This window comes from Apus apus, chromosome 8, assembly GCF_020740795.1.
Source record: "Apus apus isolate bApuApu2 chromosome 8, bApuApu2.pri.cur, whole genome shotgun sequence".
NCBI lineage: Eukaryota > Metazoa > Chordata > Aves > Apodiformes > Apodidae > Apus > Apus apus.
The window spans coordinates 2,893,184-2,919,792 of NC_067289.1; the positions used below are offsets into that span (position 1 = coordinate 2,893,184).

At 55.9% G+C, this 26,609-nt stretch overlaps 1 protein-coding gene and 1 long non-coding RNA gene across 2 annotated transcripts; both read right to left on the reverse strand.

Annotated features, from left to right (window-relative positions):
* Positions 1-1,150: 1,150 nt before the first annotated feature.
* TF (transferrin) lies at positions 1,151-15,127 on the reverse strand. Its single transcript, XM_051625940.1, has 17 exons — positions 14,999-15,127; positions 12,511-12,674; positions 12,189-12,297; positions 10,452-10,643; positions 10,151-10,286; positions 9,704-9,759; positions 9,398-9,567; positions 9,083-9,269; positions 8,611-8,765; positions 7,870-7,963; positions 7,366-7,401; positions 6,888-7,046; positions 5,493-5,637; positions 4,133-4,197; positions 3,661-3,845; positions 1,636-1,822; positions 1,151-1,376 (listed from the first exon to the last, which is right to left on the reverse strand). Exons 1-17 carry the CDS (start codon positions 15,039-15,041, stop codon positions 1,339-1,341), a joined length of 2,121 nt encoding a protein of 706 aa, XP_051481900.1. The 5' UTR covers positions 15,042-15,127; the 3' UTR covers positions 1,151-1,338.
* A 1,787-nt stretch (positions 15,128-16,914) lies between these two features.
* LOC127387567 (uncharacterized) lies at positions 16,915-20,830 on the reverse strand. Its single transcript, XR_007890157.1, has 3 exons — positions 20,609-20,830; positions 18,869-19,003; positions 16,915-18,395 (listed from the first exon to the last, which is right to left on the reverse strand). It is a non-coding gene; the product is annotated as an uncharacterized LOC127387567 (long non-coding RNA).
* Between the last annotated feature and the right edge of the window lie 5,779 nt (positions 20,831-26,609).

Below are 26,609 nucleotides of genomic sequence, written 5' to 3' on the forward strand. Positions count from 1 at the left end.
GGGTCTCTGAGTCTGGGGGTCGCAGGTTCTGGGGCTTGAGGGTCTCGGGGGTCTGGGGGTCACGGGTCCCTGAGGGTGTTGGGGTCCGGGGGTCGGGGGTTCTGGGTCTTGAGGGTCCCGGGGGTCTCGGGGTCTGGGGATCGGGGGTTCTGGGCCCTGAGGGTCCCGGGGTGGGGGGTCAGTCAAGCTACCCCGGTTTCACAGCATCACTCGGGTTGGAAAAGCCCTTCAAGACCATCTGGTCCAACCCCCCCGGCTCCGCCGCGCCCAGCCCTGCCCCCAGCCCCAGGTGTGTTCGTGCAGGTGTCCCCAGGGACCCCCAGCCCCATCCCAGCCCCAGCCCCAGGTGTCCCCAGGGACCCCCTGTTCCATCCCATCCCCAGCCCCAGGTGTCCCCAGGGACCCCCTGGCCCAGCCCGTCCCCAGCCCCAGGTGTGTTTGTGCAGGTGTCCCCAGAGACCCCCTGGCCCAGCCCATCCCCAGCCCCAGGTGTCCCCAGGGACCCCCTGTTCCATCCCATCCCCAGCCCCAGGTGTCCCCAGGGACCCCCAGCCCCATCCCATCCCCAGCCCCAGGTGTGTTTGTGCAGGTGTCCCCAGAGACCCCCAGCCCCATCCCCAGCCCCAGGTGTGTTTGTGCAGGTGTCCCCAGAGACCCCCTGGCCCAGCCCAGCCCCAGGTGTCCCCAGGGACCCCCTGTTCCATCCCATCCCCAGCTCCAGGTGTCCCCAGGGACCCCCTGGCCCAGCCCCAGCCCCAGGTGTCCCCAGGAACCCCCAGCCCCAGCCCATCCCCAGCCCCAGGTGTCCCCAGGGACCCCCTGTTTCATCCCATCCCCAGCCCCAGGTGTCCCCAGGGATCCTAAAGCGAGGAGCTTGTCTGTGTGTGGGTTGGCTGCTTGCACAGCAGCTGAGAGACCCTGCTCTGGGGGACAACACCACTGGATTGGTTTGGTTGGGTGGGTTGTTTTGTTTCCCTTCTCCACCCTTCAGCTTCCCTGACACCAACGCTGCTCCTCCTGTGCCCCAGCCACACTGGGCACCTGTCATCTGCTGGGGAGACAGCGGGATCGCCTGGGTGACCCCACAGCCAGAGCTGCTGAGGGAGGAAGGGGCTGGAGGACCCCTCCGAAAAATCACAGGACACCCCCCTTTAAGGTCTGAGCTTTTATTTCTTGCTGTGGTGGCAGCAGAGAGCGGCAGAGTCTCCAGACTTGCAGAGTGCTGAGGAAGGGCAGAGGGAGCAGGGCAGGCAGAGCCCTCCCTGGGCGGGTGAGGGCAGGAGAAGAGGCATAGCTTGAAGGTTCCTCCCCCCTCCAGCAAGGCTGCTTCCCGTCTCGCTACTTGTCCTCAAGGAAGGTGCACACCTGGAGGAGATCTGGAAAAGGGAAAAGACAGGGAGAAGTTGGGATCCTCCTGCCTTTTCACACCCCCAGCCCAGCAGCACAAACCCAGCCACGCCGACACCCCCACGGCACGGAAACGACCCCAGAAATGTGTGTTAAAGCTGGACACACATGACACCCCTCCTCGTTTTGCTTCCAGAATTTAACTGGGCAGCTACAGAAGAAACTGCCTGTCCCTGTGAGGCCAAGAGCTGCCCTCCAGGGACCTCTCCCTGGGGCTGGGCCAGGTACCTGATGGATTGCAGGTGTTGAGGCTGGCCACGGAAGCGTAGTATTGATCTCCCAGGAATTCCTTGTACTTTATTCCATCACGGAGTTTGACCAGACACTTGGTCTTGTCCTTAAACAGGAGGTCCTTGGTTTGAGACTCAAACATCTTGAACCTGTCTGCCTCACTTCCTTTTGCCCCAAACAGGTTCTGAAAGAAAGGCAAGAAGAGGTTAAGTGTGTCAGACCCAGCTCGGACAAGCTCTTCGTCTTTGATCTTCAGCATCATCCTGGGGAGCTGAGAAAGGTAGGATTGATTCTTCTGACAGGGTGCTTAGATGGCTGCCTCAACTTCTTTGTTTTCTCTCATTTTAATGTGCCACCAGGTTGGAAAGCAACTTAGAAACGTGGACTGCTGTGGCTGCTCTGTGCAAGGGGCACTTTGTAGATAGAGGAGTTAAAATTGCAGTCAGAGAGGCAACACAATTGGTACCACAGCCAGTGGTACAATAACCCTGCAAGAACCAGGCCCTGAAAAGAGCAATTTTAAGGGTTTCTCATCTAAATCAACAACCAGGCGGAGAAGACTTGAGGCCTCTGGGGATAATTGGACCCAAAGGATGCAGGAGGTGATAAAGAAGAACCAAAATCAAGGCTGCTGAACCAGTTGTGGGCAGCTGGAGTGACAGAACATGCAATATTGTGGCCTTCAGGTGAGCTTAGCTCATTATGATGTCATTGTAATACTAAAAATCACACCCCCAGGTCAAAAAGACCCCTGCCCAGGTGAAGACCCTTCAGGTGTGATACTAGAAATAGTGATGTAACCATATTATGACTATTTGTAAATCACCAACCAATCACTGTAAGAAGGATGGGCTTAGAAGCTTGACAGCTTTATAGTTTGGAGTATAAACATGTCATGGGAAGTCTGGTTTGGTGTGCTTGGTTTGTGGGGAGGCACCAAGCACCCAGCTTGGTACAAACCTGCAATACATGACAATATCTCCTTCCCAGACACAGTTTCTTTGTGTTTTGGGAGCTGTCTTGAAAGGGTGACAAGCACACGCAGAGCTGAGCAGCAGGTGCTTCCAGCAGGTCCTGGGCCTGAGCCCTGGGGTGAAAGCAAAAGGAACTGCCTTCCCAGGTGCCCCCTCAGCAGACCCTGAGGTTGGAGCCAATCTGAACGTTTTCAGTAAGTCCAACAGGGCTGGTTTAACCTGGCTACACCCAGAGCTGTACTGGTGTGACTGGTGTGTGCAAGGAGGCTGCTGTCCCCTTGGCTGTCCTCCCCCTCTGCTCTGCCCTGGAGAGAACACAACTGGGGGCAGTTCTGGGCTCCCCAGTTTCAGAAGGACAAGGAGCTACTGGAGAGAGTCCAGCCCAGGGCACTGAGATGCTGAAGGGGCTGGAGCACCTGCCTGTGAGGAAAGGCTGGGAGAGCTGGGGCTGCTCAGCTGGAGAAAAGGAGGCTGAGGGGGGATCTGAGCAGTGCTGAGCAATATCTCCAGGGGGTGTCAGGAGGATGGGCCAGACTCTGCTCAGGGGTGTCCAGGGACAGGACAAGGGGCAATGGGCACAAACTGGAGCTCAGGAGGGTCAAGTTCAACATGAGGAAAAGCTTCTTGCCTGTGAGGGTGACAGAGCCCTGGGACAGGCTGCCCAGGGAGGCTGTGGAGTCTCCATCCCTGCAGACATTCCAGCCCCAGCTGGATGTGTTCCTGTGGGATCTGCTCTAGGGGATCCTGCTCTGGCAGGGGGGTTGGACTGGGTGATCTCCAGAGGTCCCTTCCAACCCCAACCACTCTGTGACCTCATGTCACACAAGTAGAGAGTGACAACAGCAACCACACCAACCCAGCTGTTACCTAGGGGTGTGTTTGCTGAGGTGGCAGAAGAGAAGGAGCAGTTTGGAAGGGATGGAGGAAGAAGGAGGCTCAGGAAAAGGCTCTCACTCCATATCCCCGACTAAAAATCCTCCACGTTCTGCTGACCTGGGGGGAGCTCAAGGCACTGTGGCTCCAAAAAACCAATCAAACCACCACCAACCTCTTGTCTCTGCAGCAGCTCACTGACTTTCCTTGCTTTCTCTGGGCGTGTGACCACAGCATGGGTGGGCACTTTGGCCAGGTGGCAGTTCCTGTAGCCCATGACGTTCTCCCGTCGCCCGTCGGTGCACAGCAGCTCAAAATCACCCATTTTCAGATCTTTGGCCCACTCTTCTTCATTTTTGCCTTGGAAAAGAGCAGGTTGGGAGTCTCAGGGATCCTGTGTAGCAGATGAGCCCCGACCTCCCAGCACCCAAGCACGTGTTCCTGCCTGCACGTGCACCAGACCCTGGAGACTTGGCATCTACAGGGGATGGAAGTGAAACTCAGAAGCCCATGGGATGAGACAGACACTCAGAAATTGAGTTACATCTCCTTCCTTGATTATTTTTTTTCCTCCAAAGTCCTCAGAAAACTGCTGCTTCCAGACATGTGAACCAAACTTACTTTTTCAGGCAGGAATAGCCACCTACCATCAGTGTTTTCCTCCACGACTGAGTGCTTGATAAAGGCAACGTCCCCCTCCTCGACCAGGCACCTGGGAAGGACAAATGAAAGCAAGTGATGGGGGTGCTTGAATCCTGGGCCCCTTCCCCCACAGATTTCACTCTGATCTAGGTCTTATTTTGTTAAATCAGCCTCCCAGGTCTGTGGGCCCTGCTATGAACATTTCAAGGATATCTGAGACAGTCATTTCACACCTTCTGGAGGAAAAAAAAACCCAACAACAAACCCCATGCATCCTTCTCACATGATAAGGAGATGATTCAATAAATATTAATGATTTGTACTGTGGTTTTTTGGTGTCAGAAAGAAGCAGTTTGGGCAGGTTCAGCATTTGCTTTGCTTTCTGTGTGAAGCAGCTTTGTAAAAACACTGACTGGCACCAAAAGGGCTGCAGACCTTGAGGCAGGGCCTCTCTGGTAGCTGGAAATGCAACAAGACTCATTCCCCTCTTTAAATTCATGCCCAACAGGAGTGACTTGGTACTGAGCAGGTAGGGAGGAGGTGGCCCTGGTGCTGACCTCTGGTCTCTGCACTTTTTGGAGGACAGTTCATTTGCACTAAGACAAGAAGGGTTTTGCACCCGGGGGGTGTCCAGTGGCAGCATCATTTGTGGGTCCCCATCACTTAACCCCTTATTTGTGCTGGCAACTGAGCACTGCTGCCATTGCAGGGGGTTTGGCCAAAACCCTTGTGGCTCTCCAGGTTTGCCAGGAGGCACCAGGACATTCATTTTACAGAAGAGGGACATTTTGCATCGCTTTGCTGGAAGCTACATCAAGAAAATTGTACAGAATATGTGTAATATTTGCAGCGTGTTTATAGCTCTGGGAGACCTGAGAGCACCTTCCAGTGCCTGAAGGGGCTCCAGGAAAGCTGGGGAGGGGCTTGGGACAAGGGCAGGGAGGGAGAGGACAAGGGGGGATGGATGAAAACTGGAAGAGGGGAGATTGAGGTGAGACATGAGGAGGGAATTCTGGAGTGTGAGGGTGGTGAGAGCCTGGCCCAGGTTGCCCAGGGAAGCTGTGGCTGCCCCATCCCTGGCAGTGTTGAAGGGCAGGTTGGATGGGGCTTGGAGCAGCCTGGGCTGGTGGGAGGTGTCCCTGCCCATGCAGGGGGTTGGGTCTGGATGATCTTGAAGGTCCCTTCCAACCCACACCAGTCTGGGATTCTCTGATACCATCCTATCATCTTACAGACATCTACACTCTGGGCAGTGTCGTGGAGAAGAAGAGGTCAGCAAGTGAGCAGAAACATGAAGCTCTACTCCAGGTGGCATCTCCCCCTAGCCTCTGGGACAACCCCCAGGGCATGGTTTCCACCACCTACCGCAAGGCTCCAGTGTATCCATAGTACTTCTCATGGCTGCTGGCAACACACTTCTCTGGTGGGATCCCCCCGGAGCCCTTGCAGAGCTGGCAGAGGCGGGAGCTGGGAGGAGAGCCAGGAGCACAGCCTGCACTGAAGTATTCATCTGGGGGGCAGGAAAAGGACAAAAAAAGGCATCTTTCCTGTGCTGAAAAGTTAGGGTTTTCTTTCAAGAATTACTTTTCATAAATTAAACCATTTCAAAATGTCCTTTGAATAACAATGATGTGTGCTGAATTGGTATGAGCTGTCACTGGGAGCTGGAAGGAGAATCATGGAATGGTTGGGTTGGGAGGGACCTTGAAGATCATCCAGCTCCAACCCCCTGCATGGGCAGGGACACCTCCCACCAGCCCAGGCTGCTCCAAGCCCCATCCAACCTGCCCTTCAACACTGCCAGGGATGGGGCAGCCACAGCTTCCCTGGGCAACCTGGGCCAGGGTCTCACCACCCTCACACTCCAGAATTCCCTCCTCATGTCTCACCTCAATCTCCCTCTTCCAGTTTTCATCCATCCCCCCTTGTCCTCTCCCTCCCTGCCCTTGTCCCAAGTCCCTCCCCAGCTTTCCTGGAGCCCCTTCAGGCACTGGAAGGTGCTCTCAGGTCTCCCTGGAGCCTTCTCTTCTCCAGGCTGAACACCCCAGCTCTCCCAGCCTGTCTTCATTTCCAGATTATTTTTGTTGGGCCATAATTCTTACCAGTTGAAAGCTGGACATAAAGATGGATCTTCTGAACAAGCACTAAAGGCCCAGAGCCAGCTCAGACTTTTACCCTCCTTATTCTCCCCAGGGAAGTGGTGGATTCCCCTCCATTGGAGAGTTTTAAGTCTCAGCCTGACAGGGTGCTGGGCCACCTCATTTCAACGTTATTATTACCTAGAAAGGTTGGACCAGATGATCCTTGAGGTCCCTTCCAACCTGGCATTCTAGGATTATCAGACAGTCAGACCATTCCCTTCAAGCTTCTTGAACAAAGATCAACCTCTGTCCCGTTCTCAGCCCTTCCTCTTCCTTCTGGGATTCATAAACCCACTCCAGACCTTGCACAAGCACCAGGCCTCCTTTTTGGGCTTCCCATTTTGGGAATACCTTTTGGGCTGCCCCAAAGGGAAGGGGAGAGATGTGATAAGAAAGCAAAGCCCCCAGAGCAGCTGATGTGCTGTGTCTTACTGTGAAGCAGCCACCAACAGCCTAAACCTGTGCTCAGCAACACCTGAAACAACCCTTCTCCCTTCCCCACCTCCAGCTGGGAACCCTTCAGGCACAAGAGACTGGGGAAAAATCAGCTGGAGGATGGGAAAACATTTTTGCAAGGGGCTTCCCAGCTCCAAGAAATGGCTTGCAAAGCTCAACTCACCGAAATTGCAGTTCCCTGTCTTGTTGTGAATCAAGCCCATGGGGATGTTCCAGCCAGCAGTTCTCCCCACAGCCGTGTGGCAGGACCTCTTGCCCTGCAGGGTGTTCCACGTGATGTCCTTGTTGGATTTCTTCACAACAGCCACAGCAAAGTAAGAGGCTTTTGGAAGATAAAACAGAGGAGCGTGAAGGGTCTGACCTGAGGATCCCACCCTGTGCTCCCTTGGGAGAGGAACAGTGTAACAGGAATCCTTGGCACTTGGGTGGCAGCAACTGGGCACAAATCTCTGCCCTGGCCTGGGTATCTGCTTTTCCATCTGACTGTTAAATTGACCTCCCCAGTTTTTAACACCCACATTGGACACCTTGGCTCTCTGTGTGGAGACTTGGCCATTTATTCTCCACCCATCTCTGCAGGTGCCTTTGTCTACTTCTGTCCATCAGGACTGTTTTCTGTCCCTCCTGTTGGCCGTAATTACCTGGTTCTCCTTCTGCTTTGCTGCATTGACTCTCATCTGAGGGAGGGAAAGAAAAAAAAAGGAGGTATTAGATAAAAAATATGGCAAATCCCCACCCCAGCCCCCCAAAAAAAAAGGGAGAGAGCTCCCAGCTTTCTGGAGAAACTTCATCCTGTGAGTGACTCTTTCAGGTAGCACCCTGGGCATGGGCAGCACCAAGCCCGGGCTCCATCTGCTGCTCTGAGCTAAAACAACTGGTTGTACTGGGGCTGGGGCTAAAGGACAAGGACACCAGGATCAAAACAAAGAGAGGAGATGGTCGTTGAGTTCCTGACTGCCCATGCCCACTCGCCCAGAGCTGTTCCACCTCCGTGGAAAGGTGAGGTTGTGCAGTGATGAGCCCCGGGTGATTCCTGCAGGGTGCAGCCCTGAGGTTGCTTCCTGGATTTCAGCCTCACCCCGGTGCTTTTTCAGCCTGTTCCCCAGCACCCAGCCCCAGAGGAGCAGCCCTAGGCTGTGTCTTACCCTCGTAGCTTTCTCCCATCACTGGCACCAAGCCACACACACCAGCAGTGTAGACAAACCCTCCGTCTAAGCTGATGGCATCTGCTTCACCTTTCTGCAATGACAACGATACAGAGATGAAATGACACTGCCTGTCCCCAGGCTGGAGGTTTTCAGACATCTGGGAGGGTTGGTGACCATCCAGAGGGCTCTGCTGCCACCCAGTGTGACCTGGACAGGCTGGAGAGCTGGGCAAAGAGGAACCTCATGAGGTTCATTCAACAAGGGCAAGTGTAGGGTCCTGCACCTGAGGAGGAAGCCTGGTCTACAACTTAACAAAAGGAAAGCAGCAGCTGGGCACTGCTGCATTCCAGGACCTCTCCCCTTCCAAACACCTCCTGTCTGCTCAATCTCAGAGGCACAAATATAAAAAGAACCTCTGCATTTCCCTTCAGGGACACCTCCCACCAGCCCAGGCTGCTCCAAGCCCCATCCAACCTGCCCTTCAACACTGCCAGGGATGGGGCAGCCACAGCTTCCCTGGGCAACCTGGGCCAGGCTCTCACCACCCTCACACTCCAGAATTCCCTCCTCATGTCTCACCTCAATCTCCCTCTCCCAGTTTTCATCCATCCCCCCTTGTCTCTCTCCAAGCCCCCTCCCCTCCACCCCATCTGTTCCTCAGCTGACAGAAGCGATGCTCCTCTCCATCTGAGAGGTTCCCAGGGAGAATAAAAGGGAAGAAGAAAAACCCCACCATACCATGATCTTGACGATGCAGTCCTTGGTGTTGTCTGCCACGGTGCACTCCACCTCCCCATTGCTCACCACACTCCAGAGGTCACACTTGCTCTTCTCGTTCTTGCCCACCGCGCACCAGCGCGTCTTGTTCTCTCTGCGTTTGGGGCTCACCTGGTCTGTAAAACCAGCAGGGGACAGAAAGGAGGGAATCACCCACTGCTTTGGGTTGGAAGGGACCTTCAAGACCACCTAGATCCAACCCCCTGCATGGGCAGGGACACCTCCCACCAGCCCAGGCTGCTCCAAGCCCCATCCAACCTGCCCTTCAACACTGCCAGGGATGGGGCAGCCACAGCTTCCCTGGGCAACCTGGGCCAGGCTCTCACCACCCTCACACTCCAGAATTCCCTCCTCATGTCCCACCTATTTGCTGATCCCATCTCTCCAGTGCAGCTCAAGCTGACAAGACATGAGTGTTCCATGTCCTTCCTACCTTCCTGGAGGCTCTGGATGGCACTGTAATACTGAAAGCCCAGGTAGAGCTGGGCATCCATCAGTGATGGGACACGCTTCAGCAGGATAGCAGAGTCTTTGAAAAGCAAGTCTTTGTGGCTTGGGTCCTTCTTGCCAGGTGGCCCAAAGAGCTGGAAGGTGCTAGATGTGCCCACGCCAAATCTTTCCTGCCGTGAGGGGGAAAAAAACAAAGAGCAAATGACTCTCTCAAAGTGCTTGGCAACTGGAGAGAGCCAGCAAAGCCAGGGGATGGAAGGGGGGAGGCTTGGGAAAGGAAAGAAGAGCTGGGTGATACCTGTGCCTTGGAGAGGAAGCTCCAGATGTCATCAACCTTGCTGTCATCTCGAGCCACAACGGCGTGAGCAGGCACCCTGGCCCAGTGACAGTCTTTGTAGTTGTCCACGGGCTGACGGGTGCCATCCAGGCACAGCAGCTCGTACTCATCCTTCTCCCCCGGGGCATTTTCTGGAGGAAAAGAGGAACCACGAGTTGCCTCCTCAGGGAAACGGGACCCCAAAAGAGGCGCTGAGGAACCGCAGGAGGGATTGTCAGCGAGAGGTTGGACTGGAAAGGAGAGAAAGAGGAAAGCTGGCAGGCCTACCCTGAACAGTTGTGTGCTTCACAAAAGCCACGTCTCCTTTTCCATCCTTCAGACACCTGCAGGTGGGAGGAATGAAGAGATGTTACCAGAAGCAGAGACACTGCAGCTCCTCGGCTCCGGCGAATGACTCGGGCACAAACTGCAACCAGAGGCTGGGAATCTTCCCAGAAAAGGGAGAAGAAAATGCAAGGGCAGAGAGGCAAGGCTCAGGGAGCCCGGTCAGGCTTGGCACCACGCTGATGGGCTGTGTTCCTCAGGCTGTGCAGCCCCAGACAAACCCACCAGCCTCCCTCACCTCCCCCTGCCAGGTGATCCGAACTGGATCTTCCATCACCAGTGCTCCCTGATGGTCTCCAAAGTGCCACAGCCCTCCCTGCCACGAGGGAAACTTGCACGTGGGAAGGCTTGGGTATTCCCCCCCGAAAAGGGCACGTGACTTTCACTCACTGGAAAGCTCCAGAATATCCAGAATAAGGTGCTGTGCGGGAGCATTTGGTTTTGGGGTCCCCCTTGCACTGGCGGCAGAGCTTTTGCTCCGTGGTGGCACCAGGCACGCAGCTGGCAGAGAAGAAGTTGGCCACAGCTGTGGAGGAGGAAGAAGAAAGGATAGTTTGGGCTGGAATTCACTGGCACGAGAGGCAGGGAAGGAGTGAGCTGGCTGCTCTGAGAGCCACCCCTGCACCTCCACGGGAGGTCAGGCACCATCGCTGCCACCCCAGCACCTTCTTCTCACCACTTCCCACCTCACCTTGCTCGATGGAGCCCGAGTCTTTGCCTTCCCACTTGATGTCTCCCCTGCTAAGGAGTATCCCAATGGGGATGTTCCAGCCAGCAGACCTGCCCAGGCCTGTGTGGCAGGAGGTCTTGCCCTGCAAGTCATTGATGGTGAAGCCTGTTCCTTTCTTCACGACGGCCACGGCGTAGTAGCTGGTGGTGGAGCCTGCAGGGCAGGAAAAAGCAGGAAAAGCCTTGAAGAAGCTGGATTTAGGAATGTTTCCATTCCTGCCAAACCCTCCATTTCCAAGGAGAGAGTGCTGCTCTTATGAGGAAAGGCTGGGAGAGCTGGGGCTGCTCAGCTGGAGAAAAGGAGGCTGAGGGGGGATCTGATCAGTGCTGATCAATATCTGCAGGGGGTGGCAGGAGGATGGGCCAGACTCTGCTCAGGGGTGTCCAGGGACAGGACAAGGGGCAATGGGCACAAACTGGAGCTCAGGAGGGTCAAGTTCAACATGAGGAAAAGCTTCTTGCCTGTGAGGGTGACAGAGCCCTGGGACAGGCTGCCCAGGGAGGCTGTGGAGTCTCCATCCCTGCAGACATTCCAGCCCCAGCTGGATGTGTTCCTGTGGGATCTGCTCTAGGGGACCCTGCTCTGGCAGGGGGGTTGCACTGGGTGATCTCCAGAGGTCCCTCCCAACCCCAACCACTCTGTGATTTTATGACTCTTCCAGATAATCAGCAACTTTGCTTGAACACTTGTGGTCATTTTCTTATGGATGAGCCAGACTGCCAACAATATTGAAAAACTACAACTTGTCATGGTGAGTGACCTGAACACACAACCACCCACAGAACACTTTGCCACTGGACAGACATGCCCATAGTTTTGTAAGGATCCTTCAACAAATCTTTTGGGCAATTCTTCCTTGGCAAGCCTTTCCTGAAATTTGCCCACAGAAGCAGATATAAACCTTGTGAGAAGCACCTTGTGAGAAGGAAATGCCACATTTTGCCATTGAAATTAGACCTAGTCCATCCCATGCTGCATATGGATAAAGTGACTTCATTTTAGGAGTGGGAGAAACCACAGCTTTCCATGAAATGCCTGTATTTTCTTAGCTATCTTGTTGGGAATGTCATGCTTTGATCCTGAATATCGTGTATGAACAGGCTGAACTCCAGGTAGGAGGTCAGAAGAGATCTGAGAATCACAGACTGGTTGGGGTTGGAAGGGACCTTCAAGATCATCCAGATCCAACCCCCTGCATGGGCAGGGACACCTCCCACCAGCCCAGGCTGCTCCAAGCCCCATCCAACCTGCCCTTCAACACTGCCAGGGATGGGGCAGCCACAGCTTCCCTGGACAACCTGGGCCAGGCTCTCCCCACCCTCACAGCCCAGAATTCCCTCCTCATGTCTCATCTCACTCTCCCTCTTGCAGTTTTCATCCATCCCCCCTTGTCCTCTCCCTCCCTGCCCTTGTCCCAAGCCCCTCCCCAGCTTTCCTGGAGCCCCTTCAGGCACTGGAAGGTGCTCTCAGGTCTCCCTGGAGCCTTCTCTTCTCCAGGCTGAACACCCCAACTCTCCCAGCCTGGCTCCAGAGCAGAGCTGCTCCAGCCCTCTGAGCATCTTCATGACCCTCCCGTGGACCCGCTCCAAGAGCTCCATGTCCTCCTGAGGTTCTTTATGTGGGAGCTCTGCATGGAAAGGGTGGCTCTTGTGCCACCAGTTTGTTAGCACCACTTGACAACCTTGCATGAGACTGTACCTCCACTGTGCTCGTAGACCTCAGCAACCACGGGCTTCAGCTTGTAGGGGGCAAGACCAGCCTCAAAAATGTGACCACCATCCAAGCTGATGGCATCTGCTTCATTATTCTAAACAACACAAATACCAAATGAATGACCTCAAGGAGCAAAGGGCAGGGACGCGGGAGGGAGAAAACAGCTCCCCAGGGTCCTCCCTGGATCCTTGTGGGTGAGTCCTTCTCTACAGGGACCCCACAGGGAGTTTCTCCAGGGGAAACCCAACCTTCTCCAGGCTGCTGAAGCAACCTCAGTGCCCAGCTGAGGAATTTGCTGCCCACTCACCGCGATGGCTTTTATGCAGTCCAGGTAGGTGGCTTTCTGGACACAATTCAGTGCCACACTCTCCTGTTGCATGAGGTCCCTTAGGCTGTGGCATTTGCTCTCTTCTGCTGCTGATATGGTGCACCATCTGATGTTTGTCTTGGGGGGAGCAGCGAGACACAGAGCTGTAGAAAGAAGGAGAAATAGACTCAGGGGGGTAGGAAGGCACCAGGTGGAGGGGGAAAAGCACCTCTGTGAATACACAACCTCTGCAGTCCTGGCTGGGTGCAGGATCTCCCTTGCTCATCTCCTAAGGCATGTAGGAAAGCTCTTTCTTTCTTGCCTGACCTGTGCACCTCCATGAACACCTGGAAGAATCAGCCCTGACCCCTGGGCACTGGATGTCCTGCACAGCATCATGATCCAAGCAGCTCGAGCTCACAGCAACATCCGCAGGGCCAGGAAAACCAAACTCACCCTCTTCAACAGAAACCCAAAGGAGGACTTTGCAAAACCAGGGAGGGAGGGCAGCCCACTGAAGCAGTGGCTGCAAATAACCCCAGAGTGAGGGCAGCTCTGACCTGGCCAGACTGTGCCCAGGATGTTGCCACCCACGACCTCCTTGGCAGCCAGAAACTGAACTGTGGTTTTATATCCCACCCCACCACGGAGAGGCCACACCAACCACAGACCTCTCTTCCAAGAGTCCTCTCACCAGTGAACACACCTGGCTGGCTGCTCTGAGAGCGTGGAGGAAAGCAAAGACCTCAGCTGGACACAGACTCAAGCCTCCTTCAGCAACCTAAACACCCTTGAAGCTTCAGTTGAGCTCTGTGGCCACTGCCCCTTCACTGCCCCTTCCTGGCAGGACTGGGCAGCCCAAGAGGCTGGACACACAGCTTGCTTGCTCCCTCCAAGCCCTGGATGGCAAGTTGCATGCCAACATCTCCAAACTAACCCGGGCCATGCCCATTTTCTCTTTCACCTCTGACATATTCTCTCGTGCTTGATTTTTGAGCAATAACCCTGCTGGCAGGCACCTCCCTCCTCCCAGTGCTCCCACTTTTCATTCCTACTGCCATCACCCATGTTTTTTCCAAGCCTTGGCTGCACAAAGCTATGGTCACCTTAATTTAGAGCTGGTCACCATCCTGTCCTGGACCAGGACCTCCTGAGAGAGTCATCCCAGCTGCTCTGGGAAGGCAGCAGGAGCCCAAGTGCTGCAGAAGCTTGTGGGCAACCTCAGGGGATGAGGAGGGATTTGTCACTCTTAATAATAGATCATAGTGTCCTGATACTCAGCAAAGGTGCTCAAGGACTTTCTGAGGCCAGAGGCACTTCCCATGAGAGGATATTAATCACCCTCACAATTTATGGGGGTAGGTGGATCAGAAGAGACCTGCTGCCTGATCCCAGAAGGGAGCCCCTCTTTCCCTTCCCAGGCAGCAGTGCCCAGCTCAGGTGCAAAACCCTTGCCACGGCTGCCTGCCCCCTGCCTGCAGAAACTCAGAGCAGAGCCAAACCACATCTCCAAGCAGAGCCAGCCCTGCAGCAGCACAATTTAAGCCTAAAAAAATCCCCAGGAGCCCCAGCACGTGGGCGGTGGGAGCAGCAGGACAGAGCAGCTCAGGGTGCCTCTCCTTATTTAAGCTCTGTTTTCTCGTTCCCAGGTCGAACCCAACACACTCCAGGCTTGGCAGGCAGGTCTAGTTGTAGCTTCCACCCCATCTTGCTGCCCCCCCCCGCAATCCTGTGACCCAGCAACAGCTTTTTTTTTCCCCTCTGCCCTGCAAGCCTCTCCTTGCTGAGCATCCCTCCTCCTCGCTGAGCATCCCTCCTCCTTGCTGAGCATCCCTCCTCCTCGCTGAGCATCCCTCCTCCTTGCTGAGCATCCCTCCTCCTTGCCGAGCATCCCTCCTCCTTGCCGAGCATCCCTCCTCCTTGCCGACCATCCCTCCTCCTTGCTGAGCATCCCTCCTCCTCGCTGAGCATCCCTCCTCCTTGCTGAGCATCCCTCCTCCTTGCTGAGCATCCCTCCTCCTTGCTGAGCATCCCTCCTCCTTGCTGAGCATCCCTCCTCCTCGCTGAGCATCCCTCCTCCTTGCTGAGCATCCCTCCTCCTTGCTGAGCATCCCTCCTCCTTGCTGAGCATCCCTCCTCCTTGCTGAGCATCCCTCCTCCTCGCTGAGCATCCCTCCTCCTCGCTGAGCATCCCTCCTCCTGGCCAACCTGCTGCGGGGGCAGCTGCAGCCTCCAGGGGCTGACCCGAGGGAAACAACCGCTGTCATGAACGCCCCTAAAACAACCCCCCGTGTGGACAGAGACCCACAGCTGCCAAAGCAAGCACCTGGCAGCAGCTCCTCAGCTTTGAAGTCCTGGCTTTCATCGCCGGGCTCTGGCACAGGCTGCGGTTTCCAAGCAGCCCCAGCGAAGAGGGGAAAGCTTGGGGTGCTGGGGGGGGTTCTATTCTTCCTTCCCCCCCTTCAAGCTGCTCCCAGCAGCCACTCACCCACGATCCCGAAGGGCAGCACAGCAGGGAGCAGGGCTTTCATGCCGGAGCAGGGTTGCCGAGGCGCGGGGGGAAGCAGCAGCCTTGGGTCACAGACCGGCCCCTCCGAGCCCGCCGTGGCTCTGGAACCGCTTCCCGTCCCTTTTTATAGAGGAGCAGCCCTGGCTGTGTTTGCAGAAGCGATGACCTAAGGCTGTTTGTCCTTCCTGGTTTCTCAATAGCTCCTAAATCGCCCCCCCCCCCCCCCCCTCTCCTCCCTCCCCTCCCCGCATCAGGACGCGTTTCCCCCTCGGCACCGCAGGCAGGAGCCAGGGCAGGACGAGGAGCTTTGCATGTTGCCAAGGTTGGGGGGAGGGGGGGGGCTTCAAGATGGAAAATTCCCCAAGTTCTGCCATCCCCCCTGCGGGCTGCAACACGGCGGGAGGGGCTGTTTGTGCTGCCTCCTCCAGCCTCGCCTCTGAAAGCCCCTGCTGGACCCAGCCCCAGAGCTGGGCACCTTTGCCAGGAGCTGCTGCTGGCCCTGCCCTGAGAGCCCTTGGCTCTCAGCACCCCCGGGACCTCCCTTTGGGCCCCCCCTGGCCACGGCCACGGGGTTGGTGTCCTGCTTTGAGCAGGAAAATGCTCTTTTTCCTGCCCGAGCTCCTGGCACGGGCAGAGCTGGTGGGTGGTGGCAGCGTCAGAGAGAGCCCTGCAGGGAACCTTGGGCTGCACCTTTCTGAAGGTTCTTGGGGTGAACCTGGGAGTCCAGGCTGAGGCCAGCAGGCAGCCTCCTCCCCCTTTCCTCTGCAAAACCTCTCCCTCCGATGAAACCCCCCCTGATTTGTCTCCCTGCAGCCAGGAGCAGTGGGGGATGGCTTGGTCTCCAAAGGTCTGGCTTCACGCTGCTGTCCCAAGCTCCGTGTCCCCATCTTTGCTGCAGGACCAGCTCCAGGTCACAGGTGCACACCTGGAATCCCTGGAGAACCTCTAGAGAATCCCTGGAGCACACCAGCTAGCCCACAAGGTCCAACCCAGCAGCTGCTAGGGCTGTTCCACCCACCATGTCTACCTGAGAGAAGCTGCAAGAGAGCTGCAGGCAGCCCAGTGGTGAGGTCCAGCTCACAGGCTTGCCCTCAGGACCTCCTTTGTGGTCTGAAGCTGTGGCTGCCCCATCCCTGGCAGTGTTGAAGGGCAGGTTGGATGGGGCTTGGAGCAACCTGGGCTGGTGGGAGGTGTCCCTGCCCATGCAGGGGGTTGGATCTAGATGATCTTGAAGGTCCCTTCCAACCCAAGCCAGTCTGGGATTCTGGATCCCCTGCACAGGTCCCTCCTCTCCCACAGGCTGCAGCCTCCAGGCAGCAGTGCCAATGCCCACAGAGGTCTCCTTGCTGAGGCTGGCTGGAAACACCCTGGGCTGGCTCTTCTCCCTCCTGCAGGCTCAGAGCACGGCGACCTGCAGGTGGGTGGTGCTGGCCAGGTGGCTTCAGTGCTGGTGGGAGCCCAGCCTCAGGTCAAGGACGCAGCTCCACAGAGTGCCCCAGGGAAAGAGGCTGCTGGAGACCTCCAGGTCCACCTCCACCCTGGCACCATGAGCCTGTGTGGCTGCTGGAGGTCCTTACAGGCTGAGTGAGGGGCATTCATGGCCACGCTGGTTATTTCAGCATCACCTTTACCAGTTCCTTCACCATGGCTAGGTCCTGTTTCTCATCCCTTCATCCCCTGCTTTCCCAGAAGAGCAGCACTCCTTGTGTCCAGAGCATCTCCAAACAGACTCCACACAGCTCAGGGGGGAAAGACTGACTTGCCTCCACCACCAGCCTTCCTTCCCTTTTAGAAGACCTCCCATCCAGATTCACTCCAGCAAGCTGTGGCCCTCCAAGGCCTTCCTTGCCATGTAGATGCCACTGAAACCCATCCCCAGCTCCCCGTGGGTCTCACCAACCCTTGCTCCACTCAGGGTGGCCTTAGCAATGTCCCCATCCATGGAAGGGAGAGTCACAAAAGCTCACAGGAGGTCACACCTGGTTCTTCCATAGTTTTTTGTTCCAAGATGCCTCTTCTAACAGATGCCCCAAGAGCCCAGAAGTGGCAGTGTCACTGAAAAACCAGAGAGATCTGTGATATTTGTCACATGATGGTGGCAACATCTGGACACCTTAACTCCACAAACTAAGTAGCTACAAACACCATCCAGGGCAGATGGATTTTTTGCCCCAAGACAGATACAGAAGAAAGTTTGGAAAACAGGAAGGAGGAAAAGCAGAGCAGTTGCTGGAGGAGCCCGTTGCCTTCTCCACCTGCTTCCCAGCCTTTTCCAGCTGGACCTTCTGCTGTTCCTCTCTTCCCATCTCAAACCTGCTTCCCCACTGCACCCTCTATCTGCCAAGGGGGTGGCTGGGATGTGAAGGGTGGTCTCCACTCCACACCTTTCCCTTGCCCTCCCAGATGGCTTCAGGGCAAACCCAGGGGTGAAGCAAGAGGCTTGGATTGCAATAGATGTCACTGCTTCCCTGTTGTCCTCCAGCTTTTACCAGTGACCTCCTGGATTTCCAGATGTTCAGCCACTAGACATCTGGAAAGTCCCCAGCCACACACAGAACAGCTCCTCTGCCTCCTTTTGATGCTACCAAACCCCACTTGCCTCCACAGTGGGTTGCCATTCACCTCCTGGTGTGTGCCCATCTTGTGGCTGCTCCTTCAGCAGCTTTGCCAAGGTCCACTGCTCCAGCCTGCTGCAGAAGAAACTCCTCCAGCACACGACTTGCCTTGGAGGTACCCAGTGGCAGAAGCACATTGGTGCTGTGTCTTCTCTCCCACCTGGGCCTGAAGCCTCAGACCTTGATCTCCAAAGCACCCAGGAGGCCTCCAAGATGCTCCTTTCACAGGAGAACCTACCACCAAGGGAAACCTTGGATGGAAAAGGCAAAATATTCTGGGGTGACCTGCGAGTCCAGGAGGGACAAACATCTTGGTGCAACCAACACCTGGCCCTGCATGCCTGTTCCAATTCTGGGGGTCAGAAAACGTACAGTTTCTCACTAAACACACACACAGGTGCTCCTGCAAGTTCTGCTTAGGTCCATGCCAAAAACCAGCCTGGTTTTTGGGCAAAAAAGAGATCTCCTCCTGGGGCCACCTGAACGTATCTGCCCGACTTAAGCTGGAATTCAACCTCAAGGGCCGACTCTTCCCGGCGATGGGAGTTCTTGTTGATTTTCCAAGTAAGAGGTCAATGCTCTGGCTCGTGAAGGCAGGAGCAGCTCTACCAGGAAGGCCAGTGCCTCTCAGCCTTTTGTCCTCACCATCCAGAAGTCACCAAGCCTCCTCCATGAAACGCATGCTTGGCACACGTTCCCTCCTTCCGTCGCGTTGCGACACGGCGGGTCCCAGCTGCTCTGGTTTCAGAAAGAGGATGCTGCTAAAAATGACACAAAGGGTGAAGAAACACAAATGAACACACACCCTCCGACCAACCACGGGTCACTGGCCGAGCATAAACACTTCCCAACCCCACGGGGGGAAACAAAACAAACCCAGCAAACCCCCGGCTTGGCCGCGGGCGAAGGAAAATGGAAGGTAAAATGATAGCCCTGCTTTCTGCCTCTCCAAAATTACTGCAGACCACATGGTGGTTTATGGCTGAGATGGGGCTGGGCTGGAGTGTTAGTTGTGTCCTAAATAAAGGACCTTTGTTGTAGTTGGACTGGGAGACAGCTAAAGCTGGCAGGATCAGCTGGGAGAGGGCTTGGCTTTGTCCTGGGGTTGGCTGCTCCCCAAGGCAGAGCTCATCCCAGAGCCAAGGGTGCTGAGAAGAGGCTGGAGCTGAGCTCTGGTGGTCTTGGGAGGGCTGTGAGAAGATCAGCTGGGGAAGCTGCAGTTGAGGCATCTCACCAACACAGGCACCTCAGCCCACTTCTTTGGAGCAGTCGCTTCTGGAGAGGTGCTCCTATCCAGCGGTGACACTGCTGTCCCCAGGGGCCACCAGGCTGGCAGCTGTGTGGTGGAGACCCAGCTGACCTGGAGATACTAAGGAGAGAAAACATTGAAAATAGAAGACACACACACACACACACACAAAAGGAATCAATCCAACCTGTGGGTGGGGTGGGATGGGCTGAAGGCAGAGGGCAATATCCACCCACCAGGACTTCGGGCTTGTCTGGAGGGTTGGTTTGTTTGCCTCTAGAAGTCATAGAAGCCTAGAATGGCTGGGGTTGGAAGGGACCTCAAAGATCCTCTAGATCCCACAGCAGCTCTGCTCTGGAGCCAGGCTGGGAGAGTTGGGGTGTTCAGCCTGGAGAAGAGAAGGCTCCAGGGAGACCTTAGAGCACCTTCCAGTGCCTGAAGGGGCTCCAGGAAAGCTGGGGAGGGGCTGGGGACAAGGGCAGGGAGGGAGAGGACAAGGGGGAAGGGATGAAAACTGGAAGAGGGAGAGTGAGGTGAGACATGAGGAGGGAATTCTGGAGTGTGAGGGTGGTGAGAGCCTGGCCCAGGTTGCCCAGGGAAGCTGTGGCTGCCCCATCCCTGGCAGTGTTGAAGGGCAGGTTGGATGGGGCTTGGAGCAGCCTGGGCTGGTGGGAGGTGTCCCTGCCCATGCAGGGGGTTGGATCTGGGTGATCTTGAAGCTCCCTTCGAACCCAAACCAGTCTGGGATCCCATGGTTAGGTACCCAGGAGGGGCAGGGAGAAGCTGCTGCAGGGATATCTTTCCTGGTCAGTGTAAACACTGAGGGGAAATCCCAGCCCTCCTGCCTGGTGCCAGTGCTCCTGAAGAGGGACTCACTCCTCCCCTGGAGCCTGGGCTGGCCTGGGGCTTTGCAGAAGCTGGAAGCCACACCATGGAGTGCCAGCTTGGCCAGCATGTCCTTGGCCAGTGGTGGCCTGGGACCAGCTGGGCATTCCCCTTGGCTCCCAAGGCCTGAGAGTGACCTGGAGAACTGGGGCAGCCTTTCCAGAAACACACTTTTATCCCGCCTGGCCCCACAGGTCAGTTCTGGGGCTGAGCTCCAACTCCAGAGTCACTGCAGTCAGTTTGTTTTTCAGGAAATACCACAAACCAGTTTCCCTGCTGGGCAGGAGAAACACTGGCTGTCAGATTTGGACTGTGTTGCAACATGCTGTTTTCTACCTGGGATGAGCTGAGCTCCATCTCCCACTGCAGAGTGGGACCTGATGTTTGTCTGAACCAATATTTGCTCCTGAGCCTTGCTTTGAGGTATTGCTTCACTTCTCCCAAACTGCACACAAAGAGCTCTCTGTCCATTTTAAGCAGCTCTTCCCAGCTGGGAACCCTGAGCCCAGCTGCAGACCTGTAGCCTGCAAGTCCCAAACCATTCCAGGTTTGCATTTTTAGCTTGGAAACTGGTGGCAACTGGACAGCCAACTCCCACAGGTTGGCCTCCTCCTGCCTCGCAGGGCAGCTCTGCAGGACAGTCCCACTGCCCTGCACCCCTTCTGTGCTCATCCCCACCTCCAGCAACCACCAACTGGTCCAGAATCCATGAGGAAACAGGTTTTCTTGCCCTCCTCTCCCAACCAAGCCACCACCAACCCCCCCCACCCCCCTTGCTGAAGTCAGCAGTGGTTTCTGCTCCACCAGCCAGAGGTCCACGTGAAGCTCACCCTCTCGGACCTGCAATTAGTGCCACTTCTCCTAATGAAGGCTTCCAGTTTGTTGAATTAACCCGAAGGTTAACAGGATTACCAGCAACTCTCTGCAGCCTTGGGAGCTGTGATGTTCTTGAAGGGTTTTTGGAAGGGAAGGCACCAAAAGGTGGTGGGTTAATCATTCCTGCTGAAGAGGAAGAAGAGCGGCTGGAGCCTGGTCACATTCAACCCCCCTTCCCAGCTGCTTCCCAACCATCTGTGGGAACAAACTGGTAAATATTGATAGCCAGGAAAGTAAGGGCAGTGGTGCCAGCTGCCCTGCATGGTCACAGCAGCCGTGGCTCCTCTCCCACCCAGGTCCCACGCCAGGCCAGGGAGTTGCACAACTTGTCTGTCCACAGGATCATGGAACTGTCATGGTTGGAAAAGACCTCTGAGCTCACCTAGTCCAGCCATCCACCCGGGAAGGGGCGTGTGGGGGGAAACACAACCCACCCAAAGAAAAAGCTACAACAGCATAAAACGACAACACAACCACACACCCCACAGAAGCAACTCCACACAAGCCACAACAAACCCCCCGTGCCCACCGGAACGTGCCCTCAAGGGCCACATCCACATGATTCTTGAGTCCCTCCAGGGATGGTGACTCCACCACCTCCCTGGGCAGCCTGCCCCAGTGCCTGACCACTCTTCCAGTAAAGAAACTCTTCCTCATCTCCGGTCTGACTCTCCCCAGGTGCAGCTTCAGGCCATTTCCTCTGGTCCTGTTACTCACTTGGGAGAAGAGGCCAAAGCCCCCTCACCACACCCTCCTTTCAGGGAGCTGTGGAGAGCAAGGAGGTCTGTCCTCAGCCTCCTTCAAACTACACAATCCCAAGCCCCTCAGCCTCTTCTTACAGGACTTGTTCTCTAGACCCTTCACCAGTTTGGTTGCTCTTCTCCAGTGTTTGTGCCCAGCTCCGTGGGACATGCCAGGCAGTCCCCATGGGGGCATGTACCCATGAGACCACCCCAGGGATGTGACTGGACCAGGGTGGGAGCAGAGGTAAGACAGTGGTGCAGTTCATCAAGAAGAGCCACAGAGCCACAGTCATCCCATCAGGACTCCAGCTGGGTCCTACTACCTGCCAAAGGAGCAGGGTGGCATCACTGGGGCAAGGGCAGGAGGAAGCTGCTGGCAGACACAGCCAGCCTTGCTCAGGGAGCAGCCCTGTGCTCTCTGCTGGGAGACACTGGTGATCCAGGGGGACCAAGAGTTTGCTTCTTGGAGTGAGTCCAGAGGAGGCCACAGAGATGATCCAAGGGTTGGAGCAGCTCTGCTCTGGAGACAGGCTGGGAGAGTTGGGGTGTTCAGCCTGGAGAAGAGAAGGCTCCAGGGAGACCTGAGAGCACCTTCCAGTGCCTGAAGGGGCTCCAGGAAAGCTGGGGAGGGGCTTGGGACAAGGGCAGGGAGGGAGAGGACAAGGGGGAATGGATGAAAACTGGCAGAGGGGAGATTGAGGTGAGACATGAGGAGGGAATTCTGGAGTGTGAGGGTGGTGAGAGCCTGGCCCAGGTTGCCCAGGGAAGCTGTGGCTGCCCCATCCCTGGCAGTGTTGAAGGGCAGGTTGGATGGGGCTTGGAGCAGCCTGGGCTGGTGGGAGGTGTCCCTGCCCGTGCAGGGGGTTGGATCTGGGTGATCTTGAAGGTCCCTTCCCACCCAAATCAGTCTGGGATTCTATGACTTTGCAGGAGCTGTGGGCACAGAGCTGCTGGTGGGAGCAGGCAGCAGAGGCCAGCAGCCAGAATGACACAACAGGAGTCACCAAGTTGAGACACCAAGAAGAAGCAGCTCATGAACCAGCTTCCCAGAGCAGCACTGGCAGCCCCGGGGCTGGCAGCACTGACCAGCTGCTGGGTCCAACCCAAAAAACATGGACTGAACCTCCACTTGTCCTCCACAGCCTCCAGGCAGCCCAGCTGGGCTGGCAGGGCCACCTCACCCAAGCCTTGTGTCCAAGCTGCCCGCTGGCCACCCGGGCCAGAGCTGAGATTTGGGCACAAAATGAATGAGAAAAGGGTCAGCTCGTCGGTGGGTCAAGCTGAACTCAACCACTTGCTGTTCAACCCCTTTTCCAGTGAGTTGGTTCCTGGTAATCATTAATACCAAGCCCCTGGCTGGAAGGGGAGCCTCACAATAGCTAATTTTTAAGCTGTCACTGAGGCTACAGGCTGTGACTTGTGCCCTGGTTGAAGCCACCTGCCCGTTCAAACACTCCTCCAGCCAATACCTTTCCCCACTGATTAATGGTGGTTGTTTTGAAACCACTTGGAACAAAAAAAAAAAAACCTCTTGGCCAGCATTCCCTTCCACTTGGTCATTTTCAAGCAGCATTAAAGGGAATTACTGGAGATCAGGCCTGAGAAGAACAGCGAGGCTTAGGCTTGATTGGAGACCCTTTGAACTCCAGTTAAATTAATTTTCCTGCTGCTCTGGAGATTTTCAAACACGGCTCTGGCAGTTCTGCTGGCACAAGCCAGGGAAGCATAGCATCCCAGGCTGGTTTGGGTTGGAAAGGGCCTTAAACTCATCCAGATCCAACCCCCTGCATGGGCAGGGACACCTCCCACCAGCCCAGGCTGCTCCAAGCCCCATCCAACCTGCCCTTCAACACTGCCAGGGATGGGGCAGCCACAGCTTCCCTGGGCAACCTGGGCCAGGCTCTCACCACCCTCACACTCCAGAATTCCCTCCTCATGTCTCACCTCACTCTCCCTCTTCCAGTTTTCATCCATCCCCCCTTGTCCTCTCCCTCCCTGCCCTTGTCCCAAGCCCCTCCCCAGCTTTCCTGGAGCCCCTTCAGGCACTGGAAGCTGCTCTAAGGTCTCCCTGGAGCCTTCTCATTTCCTCCTCATGTCTCACCTCAATCTCCCTCTCCCAGTTTTCATCCATCCTCCCTTGTCCTCTCCCTCCCTGCCCTTGTCCCAAGCCCCTCCCCAGCTTTCCTGGAGCCCTTTCAGGTACTTTTTGAGGTCAATAGTGAAGTATAACACCAAAGCCTGGACCCAGGATCTGGGAGAACATCTCTGCCCTGCCAGTGTTTGTCACCACCACACCAGAAGTGGAGAACCTCCTCTGTCCATAGCAGCTCTGAAGAACAGGCTTGACCTTTTAGTTCCTCATCTCCCTCCCAAACAGCAGAGGAATTTGTTTCCTGGTCGTTGGTCAAGATGTTCTCATCAAGATGAAATCTGAGGGGAAGGGCTCCTCCCATCCTCACTGCTCCTCTCCCTGCTCACCCAGGGCTGGCACAGGGATCCTGGCTCTCAGACCACTTTGTCCTTTCCAGTAATTACTGTTTTGCAACGTGGAAAATAATAAAAGACTTGGGACTATTAAGAGCTCTGGAAGGAACAGAGCAAGGGAAGCAAGAGGCCAAGCTGTGCGGATTTCAGACCCCCTCCTGAGGGCTTTTTGGAATCCCATGGCATTTTAATTCTCTCAGCATTTCCAGCTGAAGGGATAAAGGAGCAGAAATCCCAGGCAGAGGTGTGGGGTCTTCTGGGCACTTGAAGGTCCCTTCCAACACAAGCCATTCTGTGATTCTAGGACACCCCAGCCAGCCTGCAGCAGGATGACATTCCGAGGGCAGGAAGAGAGGACAAGCCTTGGAGAAACACTGCTCAGCTCTGCAGGAGACATCCCTTGCCAACAGGCATCACCACCTCTTCCAACCCCATCCTCCCACATTTGTAGCCCCACCAAGGGCCTCCAGGAGCCCATTCCTGCTCAGCCCACCAGTCCCTGCCTGAGCAATGCTGCAGGAGCACTGGTTCCCAGCTCCACCACAGCTCTGCCCCTGACCTGAGCCCAACCTCACGCCTGCCTCGTCATCTCCAGCTTCCCAGGGGATCTGGGCTCTGGGCTGACCCCAGTTCCAGGGCCCGTCCTGCTCACTTTGTGTGGAGACAGTGATGGACAAGTCCCCTGTGGCTGAACAATCATCTGGGCTCTCCAACCCTTTGGGAGCACTTGATACCCTGGCATGTAGGAGACAATTACAGAGCTACCTCCTGGTTAGACCAGGGAATGAAAAGCAAGACCCTGACTCTCCTGTAGGGCTTTGATCCCCCAACTTCCATCCATTTATAGCTGCCTTTGTCCCAGGCAATTCTTTTTTGGAGGCATCAGGAAAGCTTTTTTTTCCCAGGGAATCCAAGGTTTCTCCTGAGTGCTGGGTCCCAGAGAAGTCCCACAGCCCCAGGCTGACATCAGCACTGCCTTCTATAAAAATGCCATGGAGAAATATCATGAGCAAACACCAAGAAAGGCTCTGAGAACATCCAAAGGCAAACAACAGATTTGTTCCTCTCACACATTCCTCCTGAGGTGGGAAATCCCCCTGAAAAGACCAGGTTGGCCTTTAGTCAAGGACACCAGGCTTGTGCAACCATGGTCAAGCTCCAGAGGAGCTGGAACTATAAACCTGTGTCTCCTTCCTTGTCTACCACGAGGGATGCTAGCCCAGATATTAAGCAGCAACCAGCAGCTGGGGGGAGTGTTTTACACCAGCAGAGCAATCAGCTTTTGGTTCAATAGTGTCATATTGCATAGCACCACGGGCTGGTTTGGGTTGGGAGGGACCTTCAAGATCACCTAGATCCAACCTCCTGCATGGGCAGGGACACCTCCCACCAGCCCAGGCTGCTCCAAGCCCCATCCAACCTGCCCTTCAACACTGCCAGGGATGGGGCAGCCACAGCTTCCCTGGGCACCCTGGGCCAGTGCTTCTAATTTCTACCAGTAACACCTGCAGGCTCAGCCTGTGACAAGGGGCTTAACCAATTGGAGAAGCCAAAAGATGGGACCATCTTGCTCCATTTTTAGCCCTCTCAAAGCTAAATCTGGGCTGTCCCTTCTCATCCCAAGGGGGTAGAGCTCTTCAGAGGACAGTTCCCCCCACTGGAGCAGAGGCAGCACAAAGTATGGACATGGCAGAGGGCAGAGATGGTGGCTCAGAGAGGGTCCCCCCCTTTGCCTGGTGGCCAGGAGAAATCGTCCCCACCTTCAGCAGCCAAAGCTGAAGGAAAGGATGAACTGGTCACCAGTCAAACTGTCCTGGTTTTGAGGAGACCTGGAGCAGCTCAGGGTTCAACCTACTCACCCATGCCAAGGTACAGGCTGCTGGTTTCTCCACCAGTTCCTGCTGGTTACAGGTGATTGCTTTGAAAGAAAAGAGGTGGGGGAAGAAAAGGAAGGGAGGGACACACAGAGGACAATGTCATGTCCGTACCACACTAGCAGGGACCTTCCCCATGGCTGGGCCACCTTGGAGCTGTGGCCAGTGGCTGTCCCAGCTCATGGACTCCTTGCATACAGGGTCTTGGCTGGAGGGGACAAGCCAGGGTGCAGCATCCCAACCTACCCCTTGGACATCATCACCTCCTGAAGGTTTTCAGGGGGGTGCTGAGCCTGCTGAACTCACCCACCTGCATCTGCAGGGAGCTGAGCCAGGCTCCTCCTGGGGTGTGGGGTCTCACCAGATGTTTGCAGCAGCTGGAGCAGCTCTGCTCTGGAGCCAGGCTGGGAGAGTTGGGGTGTTCAGCCTGGAAAAGAGAAGGCTCCAGGGAGACCTGAGAGCACCTTCCAGTGCCTGAAGGGGCTCCAGGAAAGCTGGGGAGGGGCTTGGGACAAGGGCAGGGAGGGAGAGGACAAGGGGGGATGGATGAAAACTGGAAGAGGGAGAGTGAGGTGAGACATGAGGAGGGAATTCTGGAGTGTGAGGGTGGTGAGAGCCTGGCCCAGGTTGCCCAGGGAAGCTGTGGCTGCCCCATCCCTGGCAGTGTTGAAGGGCAGGTTGGATGGGGCTTGGAGCAGCCTGGGCTGGTGGGAGGTGTCCCTGCCCATGCAGGGGGTTGGGACTGGATGATCTTGAAGGTCCCTTCTGTCCCAAACCTGTCATTCCATGCATGTGGGGCAGCAGAGCTCTGCAAGGTAAGGCTTGCTGAAATACCCTGGTGTGGAAGATCATTGGTGGCAGCTG